The sequence below is a fragment of the Lepisma saccharinum genome, chromosome 21 (genome assembly GCF_977018435.1).
Source record: "Lepisma saccharinum chromosome 21, izLepSacc3.1, whole genome shotgun sequence".
In the NCBI taxonomy this organism is placed as follows: domain Eukaryota; kingdom Metazoa; phylum Arthropoda; class Insecta; order Zygentoma; family Lepismatidae; genus Lepisma; species Lepisma saccharinum.
The window spans coordinates 3,321,473-3,338,348 of NC_139249.1; the positions used below are offsets into that span (position 1 = coordinate 3,321,473).

A 16,876-nucleotide genomic window follows, 5' to 3' on the forward strand; every position below is an offset into this window, starting at 1 on the left:
GCATAAAGTGAAATTATCAACTCAACAACTTAAAATTATTTGTATGTGCAAAGTCATGCCAACCTATGTGGCAGTGTGGTTAGCAAGGCACACCACAATGCCAGGAGTTGTGGTAACGAATTGTGACTTCCTGCATTCTCAGTCAAGCTTCGTTCTCCCTCTACATGAGCTGCTAAGAGGCCAAACAAAGGAGCTGTTTTGTCTCCTAGTATGAGAATTCCACATGTCATTTTTTTTGTGAATGTGTAATGTAAGTGCATGTGAACTTTTTTATTGAATTGGCAGATTTGTAAGCAATGTGTGGCTGTGAAATTTTTTTTTCTTACATTTATTGTATGAAATTTGGAATTTAATTTTCTCTCTGTTAAAATTCTTGCCCTGTGAGACATTTTATTTATGGCCAAAATACCTGTCAGAGTGGTAGCTGAAAAATTTCTGGTACCCTCTGTACCCCCTCAAGAAAGTGCATAAATTTTGCATGGCTTATGAAGATTGTTGTTTATGAATGTTTTCCATTGTTTTTTGCTCGCAGAGATGTGTTATTGTGAAAGCATGTCTGTGACCTTACTGTGAAGCAGAACAGCCAGAAGTGAATATAGCACCAAACACTATTTTCCACAATAGCAGCTATAATTTTACGTTGTTAGGTTTGGAGCTGATAGTAATTTCCAACATGTTCTTTTTCTATTTGGTGTCTATACAAACTGTTTTTACTAATAAAAAGCAGTGAAAGTACTCGGAGATGGCAGGTTTTTATTTACTCATGCCATACTTTTGAATCAAAGGTCTGTTATTTTTGTTTTTTCGCGTGCTGGAACCATTTTTTATGTTCGGTCAAACATCGAAATCTGTCGATAAAAAAAAATCAACTTAATTTTCGAAGGGTACATTGCTTTAACAGCTCCAAATTTCCAGTAAAGGGGACAATTTCAGCAACTTCCATCAAAACATTGGAATATTGCATATCTCCCCAAGGCTACAATATGAAACCAGAAAGAGGAGAACAGGATGAAGGTGAAATTCCCTACTCAAAATTTATATTTCCATAACCACTATTTTTATCACTACACACATCCCACTTTTCAAAAGTAAATTCACGTGAAGGGACCTGACATGTTCTCTCTTAGATAAAGTGCAACAAATACGAAGGATAATTACTTTGTTTATAATTGATATAGATTATATAATTTGTACTCTTAATTTGATAACAATGGCCTAACCATTCCTTACACAAATTCGTGGTTACACCCACCAGAATGGGTGATCCTCACTTACCTTAATTGGGAGCTTTGTTGTTACTGTCAGATGTCTCTGGAGACGAGGTCGCTCCACCTATGCATCGCAATTTAATAATATCACTTCGAATTATTAATTTGTTGTATAAGGTAGTGTGATCAGTACCATGATCCAGCTGCGTTGGACAAGGAAGAATCAAGCATAGATCAGATCGCCGGTTTATCTCAGATCCCCTTGTACAAGACAGTTATAGAACAAAGATCGCCAACATCGTAGATATTTTGAAGTTGATTTACTGCATATTTTATGCATGCCGCCACCCCTCCCCCCCTTCATGGGTTCGAGACACACAATAATTCAGATCTCAATTTAAACTATAGGGCTAGTCACTATTAGCTTGTCTGTAACCTCAAAGCAAATTGTTCCTGGATTATTGATGAGGGAGGTCTCCTTCTTTCAACATTCAAGGTACAATCAGCTATTGGCACAAAGTTTTATGTGATTTTCAGGGGGGAAATATTTCATCAATTGGTTAATATGCAAGGTAAGAGGTAAAGTTACCTGTGCATATAGGCACATATAGAGGATATCCCCATTGATTTGAGGCTGGGTGAGCCCCAGAACCATTTTATGTGTGAACCAGGCCGGAAAAATTCCGACCTTCGTAATGCAACAAAATTGAAAGTACGTAAATGTATATTTCGATAGAAGTATTGCTGTAATCCGCCCCACATGCTGAGAAAATACTGTCAAGAGAAATTAATTATTGTTGTTCATTAGAAAGAAGAAATTTGTTTGGAGACTACCTCACCATCGATTTTCGAAATTAAATATCAGGAATACTAGGACCATGAATGTAAGTACGAGAGTCACTATTTATATTTTGAGCCTTGGCAACACTGATTGAAGTTAGGCGCGATTTGACGTTTGCACGGAATCGTCTGGCATTATTGACCATCACGTACTTTAAATGTTTTGTCAATAGCTTCATTTGTGTTATTTATGTTGCCTTGGAGATTGCGCGACAACAATAAAATGGAATTAACTCGTGAACATTTTCGTGCGATGATTGTTTACGATTTTCAACGTGGATTATCAAGACAAGAGTGCATCGATCAACTTCCACATTTGGCGATGAAGCCCCATCCTTTGCCACTGTGAAACGCTGGTATAACGAATTTAATCGTGGCCGCCATTCGCTCACCGACGAGATTCGCGAAGGTCGTCCAAAATCAGTTGTTGTTCAAGAAAACATTGATGCTGTGCAAAACCTAATACTGCAAGATCGTCACGTGACATACTGTGAGATTGAGGCAACCATAGGCATTAGTTCCACCAGCATATATAAAATATTACATGATCATTTAGCTGTGAGAAAGGTATGTTCTCGTTGGATCCCACACAATTTGACAAAAACTCAAAAAGACGCTCGCGTCAATTGGTGCAAACAAATGCTCAATAAATACAATCGTGGTGCTTCAAAAGACGTATATAAGATTGTAACAGGTGACGAATCATGGATATATGCATACGAGCCGGAACGTAAACAGCAGTCGACTGTATGGGTGTTTCAAGATGAACCCAATCCAACAAAAGTTGTTCGCGCTCGAAGCACATCGAAACAAATGGTCGCCTGTTTTTTCGGGAAAACTGGTCATGTGGCAACTGTGCATTTAGAGGAACGTAGAACGGTCAACTCTGAATGGTACACAACAATTTGTTTGCCAGAGGTCTTCGGTCAAATACGGAAAACAAACAAACGCCGTCGGATCATTCTTCATCGAGATAATGCCAGCTGTCACACATCTCGTCTAACAACCGACTTTATGAACAGTCAAAAAATCGAATTGATGGGTCATCCGCCATACAGTCCTGATTTGGCACCCAATGACTTCTTCTTGTTCCCGAATGTCAAGAATAAATTGCGTGGACAACGATTTTCGTCGGCGGAAGACGCCGTTGATGCGTTCAAAAACCATATTCTGGAGGTGTCTCAAGAAGATTGGAAAAACTGCTTTGACAAATGGTTCGTACGAATGCTAAAGTGTATTACCATAAAGGAGAATACTTCGAAAAACAATAAAGCAGTTTTCAATGCCAAATTCCTGTTTTTTCATTGTTAGGCTCAAAATATAAATAGTGACCCTCGTAGGAACCCACCCAGCACACATTCAACCACATTCTCTTGGGAACTATTGGGGCTGCAATGATTATATTATACCATTTTAAAGCTCTCGTTCTGCTCTACAAAATGAGACTATAGGATTTTATGTAGCTGCTCAAGAAGAGTGAACATAGTTTATTTTTCTTTTATTAAAAAGTGCTGAAGCATCAAGGAGGGAATAAATGTGCTAATCTCACGAAAAGGTGCAAGAAAGTGTGTTAATTTTACTTGATTTCATGTCCTAAAATGCATATCTGAAACGATCGTTATGAAAACAGCTATAATTTTTGGAAAAGTGCTGCACCTTAAAATCAGTTTCAGTGATTACACTTGGTAAAGCATGAAGCTATGATGATGATGTCATTGCTATCGCCGCTCGCGAAACGCTGGGAAACACAACCCGAATTCCATTCTAACAACATTTCAGTCTGATAAGATAAATTCAGAAATGAATGTTCCTTTAGGCATCAGATGGAAGCGGCCCCGGCGCCTACCCAGCGTCGAATAACATGGGTACCTGGGGGAAACCCTGGGGGGTAAAGGCGGTCAGGGGCGTGATGCTGATCACATCACCCCCACTCACGACCGGATCAAGAAAGTGTGGGGCGTTACCCCCACACCCCCTATACGCCTTCATGGCGTGGTGCTATGCACAGGGGAACACTTTACCTTTTACCTTTACCTTTATTTTTTTTAACCTTGTTGTTCTCTGATCGCGACGATGAGTGAATGATGACTGGATGCGTATTTTGTGGTGTGAGATCTGATCCGATTCTGACATACCGGGTGTTCCAAAAGTCCCCATGGATAGGGAATGTCACTTAAGAATTGAAATGTGCTCGATGTGGCGACCTTCGAGATCCAGGCGCAAGTCTGTACGTTCCCGCCATTAAATTTTATTCAGGTAGATGCGCTCGTCATGAGTTAATGGCAATTTTGAGTCTTCCTCTCGGAGAAAGAATATTGTTCCCGTGTGTGAAGACTTTTGAGACACCCTGTAGTTTGAATTATACATAAATAAGGGGCACATTTCAAAACTTAAGGCTAGTACTTCCATATCTGGAAGTTGGTAGCGATGGGACTTACCACCAATGCTCAGTAACTTCAAGGACCCCCATTTATGGACACCAAAAACTGCCGAACATGTAATTTTGCCACTTTTTGCATTATGTAGCGAGCAATCGATAATGGGAAAGGGGGGGGGGCAAAAATCCACCTCGCACGGATGAAAATTTTATTTTGAGCCGCTCGCAAAACGAAGGTTCTTTATCAGTCCCCCCTCTTCAATAAACAAGATCCTTTGCGATTGGAAACAGTTATCATTTGAAATTTCTTCCATTCAGGTTCAGTAGAAATGGTAATTGTTATATCGGAGACACATTTCTATCGGATATTTTCAGTTTTAAATGGTTGGTACTTACCAATTGTGTATTGCGGAACATAGTTGAAGGTGCCATTATGCTTTTTACACGAAAATAACTTCGATTTTTCACATTACGAGTAATTCTTTTGGGTCCTTTCTTCCGTTGCGGAACATACAATATGGCGCGAACAGCTGTGGATTATTGCACGTCGTGCTTGTGTTTTGTCGATTTAGAGTGGGTATGCAGTGTTTCAACCTTCTTAATCGAAAAATACCTACTTTCGTGTTATGTCATCACAAACCATTGACGGATAGCCCCAAAAACCATTCACGATAGCCCCACGAACCATTTCCGGCAAGGTTAGGTTAGGTAAGCATAGCTAAAAAAAATAGAGTTCTGGTAAAAAAAAAAAAAGGCTCGTTTGGAAACACTGGCGAGAACGCATGACTTTCGACTCTCGCGCCATCTGCAGGTACATAATGGAAACAACTGCATAATGTTGTCGCTTTGCACAAAATGCAAGTTTATTATATCAAAAGTGCTTATTTCTTGTTGTGCAGCATTCTACGGTGAGAAAATACCTCCACAAACTTTCAAAATATTACAGAAACTCATTTCCGTAAGTAGTTTCTTCTGTAAAAATGAATAAATGTGTCTCCGATATAACAGACATTTACCTAAAGGGGGATCCGAACACTAAGTGCCTCCACCGGGTATCGAACCCGGGACCCCTTGATTACAAGGCGACGACGATCTTCAGTAGAAAGTACAAGCCTTTATTAAGTAGGGTTTCCCCTGGTATAGTATTAACGTCTTGTAATCAAGGAGTCCTGAGTTCGATAACCAGTGGAGACACATCGTTGTTCGGATTGCACTTTAAACTGTAAGCCTAGTCCCGATTAGCCTTTTGTGCATCAAGTGAACTTAAAAACAAAATTAACAGTAAATATTTATTCGTTGTCCTCTTTACCTTTGCTTTTCTGTAGGGATACAGGAACAGCGGGATGGGCGTTTTCGAAGGCGATTGTTTCACTTTTATCAAATGTGACAGCCTCCCGTTGCATGCAATGGCCAGATGGGCGTTCGAATCACGTGCTTGATTATAAAGTTACGGGGGGGGGGGGGGAGTCGCGTGGTTTGGAAGGGAAGTGTCGACTTCCGGAACGCTGTCGTTTGCGATACTAGTACGTACGAGAGAAGGCAATGGATGTGGTCAACAACGAGATTGAAGAGTTCGAAACGGGCTTTTCCAAGTTTCCTTTCGGATTGGACGTGCTGTAAGTAAAGACCGTGACGGAAGATTGTTTTGGGCTTGATTCGGTTAATGGCACTCGAGTTGTTTCGTCGAGCCGCTTTGTTTACGGTTTGAGCACGGCTCGAAATTCCGTTACGCGGCGTCTGGTTGCGTAGCTGACCGTATTTCTCGCACCATTTCTTCTCCAGGAGAATAGCTACGTCTTTCCAGTGATTATCCACACAGTCCCTAGAACTTTCCACAAATTACCATTTTATGGTCAGTATCAGTGGCGGCGATTAAAAGGGCGGGGGAGCGGACGGTACCCCCACTTTTGCCTTCGAAAGACCTCTTAATAAGGCACGAGGAACAGTTTCCATGTCCAGCCAGACGCGAGGTCACGAAACTACTACTCCCCCACCTGCTTAAAGGCTTCGTCAAGCTATAACCGAGAGGATTATGGCTATAACGTCCTTCCTTTCCCCAATCCGAGAGTAAATCACAGCCGTAAATCTAGGGGTGTATTGCACATCGACAAAGGAGAGCTAGTTTGGAGCTGCCAAGCGTCTTTCCACTCCAACCCCGCCCCTAAAACAGGATAGGGAGAGGGTGGCGCAGGTGGACGTTCTTGCTCCCTGGAACATTTTTCGAGAGTCGCGAAATATTAGGTTCAGTCCTTTTGTTTTTTAACGTTCCTGTCTGCATCCTGCCTCTGGGCAATGCAGTGACCATACCCAGAGGAGGGCTGGCTGCTGATAGAAGAGACGAGGGGAAAAAAAAAAAAAAAAAAGATGTGTCAACGTTTTCGATTGTCAACCGTGGCACGCGGGGCGGTTTCGGCAGGGAGAGGGGTGAGGTAAGGACGCAAAAGCGTGGCGAACAGAATATGGGAGTATTGTGCATGTTCTCTTGGGAACATAAAATTTCCGATGGTGTAGAAAAACACATGAACGGGAACAGGACAGGTCGAAGACATGGGAGTCTTTAAATAATTATTCGACATATATATATATATATATATATATATATATATATATATATATATATATATATATTTCCAGATCGTGTCTAATAAATCAATTTTAAAAACCGCTTCCACTTGCAGAAAGGGGAGAAATTCATACTCTCTTGTTCTATGTTTTGTTTTTTTCAGTAGCAGTGCCCTTTCCGACGATATTGAAATAAAGGCATGCCTGGTGGGAAACTGTCTCGCTTCGCCTTGCCTACCAAGAGAAAGTACCTGTCCTTGTCCCCCCTCCCCCAGTTTTGACACCCAATCGCCCCTACTGGTCGTTATGATACCACTAAAGTTACCATTACACCACTAGCGTACAAGGATTCTTTTTCAGGGTGGGCGGGAATTGTACCGCTGATATTACATAGCTGGGTTCTATTGGGGGGAGGGGGGTTACCCAAAATATTTCGTAATTTGTAATCATATCGACATATCTCCCTCACGTCTAATCCTTTAGTAAGGTTGGAATCGCGTATCTCCAATTTACGGACACTTTTTTTAAGTCGGACATATTCTTAAGAATGCATTATTTTCTCTCTTCTATAAATTTGACAATTGGAGTTACGCCCCTAACCTTTTTAAAATGATATTCGGGGCCGTTTTAAAGGGAGTTGTATTTATCACTTTGTTTTTTCTCGTTCTTTACTGCCTTTATTTGAAAATTTTAATTTTACGTTCGGACCAGAAATAATTCTCAATTTTCGAGACGGGAAATGTTCGAAATTTCCGACACTGTGCAAATCTGCAATTATACGCACTATTTCGCCTTCAAGTAGTTGTTTTTTCTCATTTTTTGAATAAAAACTGTCAATTTCCAAGAAGTTTCAGACACTTGTAATGAGAATTGTCCGCTTTTAAACACAATCATTTGGAATTCCCCGACTGCTCGGGATTCGGTGTACGGGGAGGGGGGAGGAGTTGTCAGCCGCACTCAACCAATATTATTGGTTGAGAACTCAATAGCCTCTGTGACGGGTGCATCCCGTCTGCATGCTATTGCCTTCCCCCCCCCCCCCACTTTTTTGTTGAAAATAGCAGCTAGTTAAGTATGTACAAGTATTTAAAAAAAATAATATATTAAATTGTTTCTTAAAATTTTATTTAGTAAGGCCCATGAGTCTAGGGTCTGTATCCCAGTCTGGCCATAGGTGTTCTTTGTGTGGTTCCCTTCATCATTTTCATGATATCATTATTCATTCTCATCATCATGATTAACCAAAAGTAGCAGAAGAGCGATGCTAGATAATGATAATCTGAATTACTAAGGTTTAACCTTAAAAATATGGAGTTTTTAAATTCTTTACACTTCTTCTAAAAAGTAGTGTAACTCTGGGGTTCACCCAGTCTCCCCTCCACAAGTATCTCAGATTGTGAATGTGTGAGGCCCTTTTGTCTTCATAACATGTTGCCAGCTTTACCTTTATACAAAGATCACCTGTGGACATTGAAAATAAGAGAAAATGACCATGCCAATGGGTTAGAAAAATGTGTGAAATGAAGGAAATTGTATTCAATAATACAGAGGTTGTTCGCTTTATATCCGACCATTTTCGATTCGGTGCTGCCACCTGGCGTATCATGCTGGAACTATGGGTCTGCTGACTGGAGCAGTGTTGTGTCTGACCTTGTAGGTGCGTGAGTGTTGGTAGTGAATGTTTTCAAATGGCGCCGAAAATCAACTGGTATTGGGAGGGTTACGTAATGGCCCTTTTCCATGCTAAGTTTTCATACGTACGCATTGTGAAACACTCGGGGTGACTACTGCGAAAGCTATTGTGGCCCGTTACACACAACAGGCTCTCCTTGCGAAACATTCACCCACGAAAACCACCAGGAGAAGGGCTGCAAGCAAAGTGTCACATACCGTGATATTGACAGCAAGGGGCGCAGCAACTTTGTTCGTCAGTGCTGGGAAAGTTTCCCTCGTGGCTTTATGGTTGTGACGGGATTCGGATATGAGGGTAAGTTGATGATACGCAAGGTGGACAAAAACGTGATGGTGAATGCCAGATACTTCCAATTCTCCATTCTGACACCTATCTATCGGAGAGACATCCCACGATTGTATGGAATGGACGCGAACCAGGTGATGATCCATATAGACAAGGCTTCGAGTCATACCACCAGAACATCACTACGTTTTTATCAGGAAATGGCAGAGGAATTAGTAATTCGTCTCATTCCGTTTGAAGACATTCCTGTGAAAAGCCCAGATGCCAGTCCAATGGATTTTTGCACATTTGGACTGTTGAAACGTCTTCAACATCGCTGCCCACGCACCCTGGTGGTCTATGGAAAGCTTGCAGGGAGGAGTGGGACAGAATTCCCATGCCTGTCCGGCGCCGGAGCTTGCTGCAATGGAAACTGCGATGCCGGGCGATAGTCCACAATGCTGGGGGTCCAATAGAACATGATCGGTGGTGGCGGCATGGTATAGCTCTTAAGGTGAGTACCCATCAAAAATGGTCGGATATAAAGCGAACAACCTTCTGTACACATATGATAAGGTAAGTTCCCCATGCATTTTGCCCATGCCATGAGGCATATATACAGGGTGATGTGGGTGCCATGTTGAAGGTCATGTGATCAGCACCCAGCTCCAGCCACGTTTACCCTCCAGGTACCCATTTAGTTGAGCCTGGGTGAGCCCCCGAGCCACTTTATGCAGGGACAAGGCCGGAAAGAATCCGACAATAGATCACCCACTAAGGGAATCAAACATGAGTCTCCCGCGTACAGTCAGATGCCCTACTGACTACACCACCGGGGTTCCAATAATACACATTTGTTTTTAAAAAAAATAAAAAAAGTACTACAATGCTCTTGTCTTTGGCGTGACTCATTATTATAGATCGACCACAAGGAAAAAAACCTTGGACGAAATGTCCCCGTGCAGCTTCTTCCATTCAGCTCGGACCATAAGGAAGCGGTCCACTCTCCCCCTCCCTCCTCGCGGGAGTACGGTGCACAGGCTTCACGGGTCTGCGCAGGTTTTTTTGCTTGTGGTTCCACTATACATACTAGTAGTGTAGCATCTAGATGACAGTTATTCATTACTTTTCATTGTCATTTACAGAGCCATATATGATGGAGACGAACATCAGAAGTTTATGGAACGCCTTGATGCACGCATCAAGAGCCATGACAAAGATATTGAACGGATGTGCAACTTCTATTACCAAGGCTTCATCGATTCAATCCGGGAACTGCTCCAAGTCCGAACTCAAGCCAAGAAGCTCAACGTAAGTTTAGACATTATCATTTAAAATGAGATTGTAAATCAGAGACTATGGAAGGATAGATTGAGCATGGTATTCTGTCAAATTATAAGATAATGGTATTCTGTGTATTTTATGGCAAGGTACCAACAAATAGAATGCTGGCATATCTACTACTTCAGATTGGCTTACCATAACTCTGCGGAGGAAAAATGTGGAAAAATCTGTTTAAATGGTCCAGACTTCAAGAACTAAGGCACTATATCATTACTGCAGCAGCCTACAACCTGAACTCTTGACAATAATGTAATTTGTGATATGCAACTTTATCCTCTGTGAAATTTGTTGTGTGTGTAATATTTTTAGATTAATATACTTGTGATAATACATTAATACAATTTGATGATAGGCTATACATTTTTTGATATTTTATCCAGTGCTGGTGATAAGGTCCCCCCCCCTGGTTTTGGAACCTAATTGCCGGCACTGTTTTCATAAAATCATTTACCTTTTTTATTCTGTTAAACGATAGCTTCATAAAAGTATTAATTTGGTAATATTAGTAACAGAAATGAAAATATACAGGATCCAGTTAGCAACACAGAAAAATCTGTACAGTATGCTTTAAATATATATATATATTTGTGTTTAACTACAATAGCCAAATATCTATTCATTACTTTTGCATCTAGTTACATTTAAATGTAGTGATCTAAGGTACCGCATTTTGTTACTCTTGATTGTTGATTTTATGTATTTTACTTCACTTTTCTGCCACTTTTGGCTAATCATGAAGATGAAGATGAAGATTATGATATGATGAAATTGATGAAGGAGCATCCCTAAAAAGAACAGCCATGCCCAGGTCGGGATTCGAACCCAGGCCCTCGGCCATCGTAGTGAAGTGTGCTAACCACTCTGCCACAGAGGGTGACTCCTTTTTGTGCACAAACACAGTTTAGTCAGCTCGTCATTTAAGATATTTTATATTAAAATAATTTAACATTTAAAATAAATTTTGAGTCTATTATTATTTGCATTGTTTCGCAGGCCGAAGTGGTGCAGATGGACGAAGACCTTCAGAAATCTACAACCAGTCTTGTAACCAAAGGTGAAGAGTTATTGAAGGCTAGGAAAGTGCAGTGCAATATTGCTGCAGCTATTGAAAACCTGTCATTGTGCCTTCCTGTTTTGCAAACTTATGCAAAGTTACAGAAGCAAATGAAAGACAAAAGGTAGGAATTTTGCAATACGTTTCGGAATAATTAATGTAAGCAGCTGATGGTAAATGTGTGTGTCCAAAATAGAAATATACATTTGTTGTGAATGTGAAAATCATTATTATTATTATTATTACTTATTAGTTCAGCACAGGATAAATCTCACAATTACATTGATCATAATATACTGTGCGTTCATTTCGATCTTCAGCCGAGAGATCGGCAGAAGCGTGGCGGGCGGTGCTGGCGGAGATGCCGACATTTGCGGCCTGTAATGCCCACTTATTTTTATGGACATATGCAGACATTTATATAAATATTGCAAAACGAGCACTAACCTGTGTTATAAGAGTACGGTTTTAATTTTAGTAGCTTAGTGGCTGTATGTGCTGATGATTTTGACACGCCCATCTCCTGTGAAAAAACGGCATAGAGGTTTGTTTGGAGAACGTTCTAACGCTGCACCAATTTCATCGATTTTTGCTTCGGTTAGAATCCGTCGTTTTTGCTTAGGTGTTTTAAAATTTAACGATCCAGTTTCTCGTAATTTAAGGACAAGATGTCTAACCGTATCTCTATTTGGAGGTGAAACACCTGGGAATTTCTGTACAAATTGCCTACACACGTCTCGACACGAGTCTGTTTTTACGTAAGTGTCATACATAAAAATTCTTTGTTCTAACGTGAACCTTGCGGCTGTCATTCCAATCGCCTCACTGACACAACACACATACACACTGCAATAACACAAACAAGTAACGGCAAGTAACTAAGAATAACACTCTTGCGCACAGTACGAAATTAACATGCTCTTTCTTTACATCTGCTCGCCTCTATATTCACAGCTCTGTCTTCATATAGTCGCGAAGGAACAAAAAAACTCGAGCTCGGAGATTTCGGATTGCAAGGAAGCTCACGAACACCATTCACTTTTAACTGTTTCGTCTGCAGCGTAATCTTGATAGAGTGTTGCACATTCGAAACCTCCAAACGATCCCCATCGACACAAAACTCTTTCAAGGATATAAACTTAAGCAGGACGTTACTGGTCAAAACTATGATTAACCTTTACTTTCCCAAGCGTCTCGATCGAGATACCCAAATGTAACCCTCACGGTCCCAAGCATCTCGATCGAGATGCTGTGTCAAGGTCGTAGTTTTTACGTTATAGGCTAGAATTTCGATTTTTTTTTTATATATATATTGTTCCTAACACATGTATTTAACAGAAATATTTCTTGCACCTTTTTTTTTCTTCATGAAAATGGAGGTGAAAAGGCGGGAAAAGGGACTTCTCTTTTGTGTCTCTTTTCAAGGTCAAATTTCTGCCGACAAAGGAAGATGGGCTTTGTTGTTCTAAAGCAATGCTTTTCACTCCCGCCTGTTAACTGCATTCGAAGGAAACTTGTTTATCAGTATCCGATGTCAAAATGAAAGTTTTCCATGAGGGTGCAAGCAGGGGGAGGGGAAGACTGCTTGTTGAATCTGTGTTGTGAGAATGGAATTTCGAAGCACGCTGAAGGAAACCTTTGTTTTTTTAGCACAAGTGTCCACAAGTTGCAACAGGGGTTACCCTGCATTGTCTGAAAATAGAATTTCAAGCATCTGCAAGAATCGGCGCTCATTTTTCACTGCGTTCTAGCTTTTCGTCCATGAAAGTTGTGCGTAGGTGTCGTTTTGTGCTCAAGTGCGAAGACATTTTTTGGGTGAAGTGACAATTTTTTAAAATAAATTTTGGGGGTTTTTTCCCTTCCCCCTCCATATATACGACAAATTTGCATAAATTTTGCATTTTGACATTTTTTCGGGGGGGGGGGGGAACACCATTTTCTTAAGAAAAGTATTTTTGAGGGGTTTTCCCCCCTTTCCCCCTCCATATGTACGCCAAATGTGCACAAATTATATATCGTCTGAATCTGTGATTCATTCTGCGTACAATGGTATATCTTTCATATCTCTAGGGCATATAGTTTCTGAGCTATAGTCATTTCAATGTAACTCTGCAGTTCGCTCAATTCCGAAGCTTGAGGCAGTGGCGTACAAGCCTTTCGTTGCAGGGGTACAACTCGCGTAATATTGGTCATATGACAAAAATGAAAATATTTTTCTGTTTCTTACATGCCAGGGATAATTTCTATGTGCATTATGAACTTTTCATATCCTTTTTTTCAGGGGGGGGGGAGAAACCACATTTTTTTTAAAAAAAAGTATTTTCAGGGGATTCCCCCCTTTCCCCCTCCATATATACGCCGAATGTGCATAAATTATATATCGCCTGAATCTGTGATTCATTCTGCGTACAATGGTATATCGTTCCTATCTCCAGGGCAAATAGTCTCTGAGCTAAAGTCATTTCAAGGTACCGCTGCATTTTGAAGCTTGAATCAGTGGCGTGCCCACCATTCCTTTTGGGGGTACAACTCAAGTTACATTGGTCATATGATAATAATGCAAATATTTTTGTGTTCCTTACATGCAGCGATCATTTCCATGTGCATGTCGACACTGTCATGTACACCTTTTTTGAGGGGAGGGTGAGGGAACCAAAAAAATTTTTCCGAAATTTTGGAATTTTGAGAGTTAGCCCCCTCCCCCCGCCACATGTACGCCTAATTTGCATAAATTTCGTCTGAATCTGGTTCATTCCGCGTACAACGGTATATCACTCATCTCTCTAGGGCAATTAGTCTCTGATCTACACTCATTTAATTGAAACTCTGCATTTTGCTCAAAATTGGCTCTGGACCGAGAGTCTTACCAGTGAAAATGGCCTTGGGACTCAAAAGGTTAAAATGTTTTATTATCTGTGGCTCTTAACATCGTTTCTAAAGCGTATTTATTAGTGTACATAAGGGCAGAACTTGGATGAATTATAGAAGAACTTTTGCATGTTGTAACACAGGTTAGTGCTCGTTTTGCAATATTTATATAAATGTCTGCATATGTCCATAAAAATAAGCGGGCATTACAGGCTGCAAATGTCGGCATCAGCATCGCCCGCCACACTTTTCCCGATCTCTCGGCTGAAGATCGAAATGAACGCACGGTATTATACCAAATAAAATACCTAATGAACATCTATGTACACAATATTTTCACTAAGTTAAGCTCTTCTTGATGTATTTTTTCTTCAGTTTACTATCTATATCCATGAATATATCAGTCTACAGTTTTTTTAGATCATTCACACTTAATTTGATGTATAATATAAAAATACGTGGGCTGTCCAATTACATTTTGGAATAAATAAAACCCAAGTGAAGGGAAACATTTTTTATTATATACATTTCAAAGTCAAACTCTTCCACTATTTTTCAACATAGTTTCATTACAAATTGAGACACTTATCATAACGGCGCACCTGCTTATTAATTCCATCATCATAGAATTTTGCGACCTGGCACTTCAACCACTCATTCACGCCTGCCTGCAGTTCCACGTCGTTGTTGAAGCACTGCGTTGCAAGCCAGGTCTTCAGGTGTGGAAACAAGTGATAGTCGTTCGGTGCAAGATCCGGACTGTATGGTGGATGATCAAACACCTCCCATCCGAAACCATCCAAGAGCTCTCGAGTGCGATTGGCCGTGTGCGGGTGGGCATTGCCATGAAAAAACAAAACCTTGGAACTCAACTTTCCCCAACGCTTGTTTTGAATCACTCTTCTTAACTTTTTTAATGTTTCACAATATCACTCATTATGTCGTTTCCGTACACCTCTCAAAGTTTCCGATGAATTTCAGTTGGCTTGTGGTTTTTCGCCAACAAAAATCTATTCACTGACCGCTCACAACTCGGGGGATTTTCAAGTGCAGCACACATTTTAGACATTCACAGTGAACACAGCAGAAGCAACATGAACCGCATGCTACCAGAGCTGGATGCGTACTGAGTGAGGGGACGCTCTGACACCAAAATGGCTGTGTTAGCCCCGGCCCTCGCCCCACTACAACAAAACATAAGTTACTTTCTGGATAGCCCATGTGCATTTGTAGTCCTCAAATCCTCCCCACTTCGTCCTGTGGATTTCATATGGGACTTCAGTATTCTATGCGGTGTACGCTTTTAGAAGGAACATGAGTTCAGCCAATGCTATTGCCAAACTAATTGCTAGCGGAAGGGTAAAACATAGAATTCGCTGTGTCCAATATTCAACTATTTTTTTAATAATGCATACACAGTATATATGAGTACAGTGAAATAATATAGTGAATATTTGTACACAGTATTATAATATATCACTGCAGCATATAAGAACTCAAACTGGCTCAGACTCGCAATGTTGGACGAATTTAACACCCCTTGTTTTCCCAGGTCAGGACAACTTCTCTGTGTCAGCACGGTGGTAAAGGGAAGAAAAAGATGGAAGGAAAATGAAAGGGTCATTGTGTGTATGTGTTGAGAGGTGTTCCTTCAACAAACTAAAACTCCGGCTGTAAGCGACTGAAATTTATGGGACATGGACAGTCGGGTTTCAAATGTCTTGCCCCATCTTATGATGAACCTTAAAGTGGTGAGTTTTATGAAAACTTATTGCACGCAAGAAAAATGCAGAACGCTGGGTTTAACTTGTATGCTGCAGTTTCCTAACTGTACAACATTGCACTCCCACAATTGTCTGGTTGCCGCGGACATGTTCCGTGTGGCTCTGCCTGATATTGCTTCTAAAACCGTTCGCCGTATAGTAATGAGTGAACAAGTGTAATTTATATTTTCACAACAGTGTGCTTAGAAAAAATAAACAAAGTTTCTTCTAATGTTTATTGAAGTTGCAAAAAAATATTGTGAAACTTGTACATTTGCTGCGTTATGCAAGTAAGATAAGTGAAATGGATGGGATGCGGTGAAAACATATCCACCACCTTATTCATATTCACGGTACTGTTGTAGGGTTGAAACGCTCTCAAGGGTCCCCTGGAGTCCCAGTTGTTGGCTATAAATAGAACAATGATGTTAATGTTTTCAGAAAGTAGTATTTTTAATGTGGATATCAAGATTCTGCTTTTCTTGTACTGATAAGCTTTTTTTTTTTTTCGCTCAGGTACTATCCAGCTTTAAAAACATTAGAACAGCTGGAGCATTTATATTTACCGAGAGTAGCTAACTATCGTTTCTCACATCAGATGAGGGAAAATATACCAAAGTAAGTATACTCATTTTTTTCTAATTTGAAGGCTATGTGATGCATGGTATTAAGTAGGTATGGTCATATTTATGAATACTTGATCAGTATCGACATATTAATTTATCAGTCAAATTATATGTAGCTTATATATAGCTTGCAGTTTAGTGCCAAATTCTTCTATTTTAGTATTATTTTTATGAAAATAATTGTGTAATTCATATACCCTGGGATAGAAAAATACAGGTGCCCAGTCATAATAGTGCCTGAAAATTTCCACCGTGCCTGAATTTTTAAATTCAGTTC

The 16,876-nt window shown here is 40.4% G+C and overlaps 1 protein-coding gene across 2 annotated transcripts in view; it reads left to right on the plus strand.

The window, feature by feature from the left end:
- Positions 1–16,876, plus strand: part of Sec15 (exocyst complex component Sec15) — a 79,236-nt gene that overhangs the window by 15,256 nt on the left and 47,104 nt on the right. Inside the window, exons 1-4 of one of the 2 annotated variants that reach the window (XM_083143147.1) lie at positions 5,960–6,041; positions 10,090–10,255; positions 11,282–11,466; positions 16,490–16,591. In XM_083143147.1, coding sequence (XP_082999273.1) covers positions 5,968–6,041; positions 10,090–10,255; positions 11,282–11,466; positions 16,490–16,591 — 527 coding nt within the window. In that variant the 5' untranslated portion in view covers positions 5,960–5,967. Of the gene's footprint in view, positions 1–5,959; positions 6,042–10,089; positions 10,256–11,281; positions 11,467–16,489; positions 16,592–16,876 lie in introns of those variants that run through there. The other variant, XM_083143146.1, reaches the window with a different exon arrangement.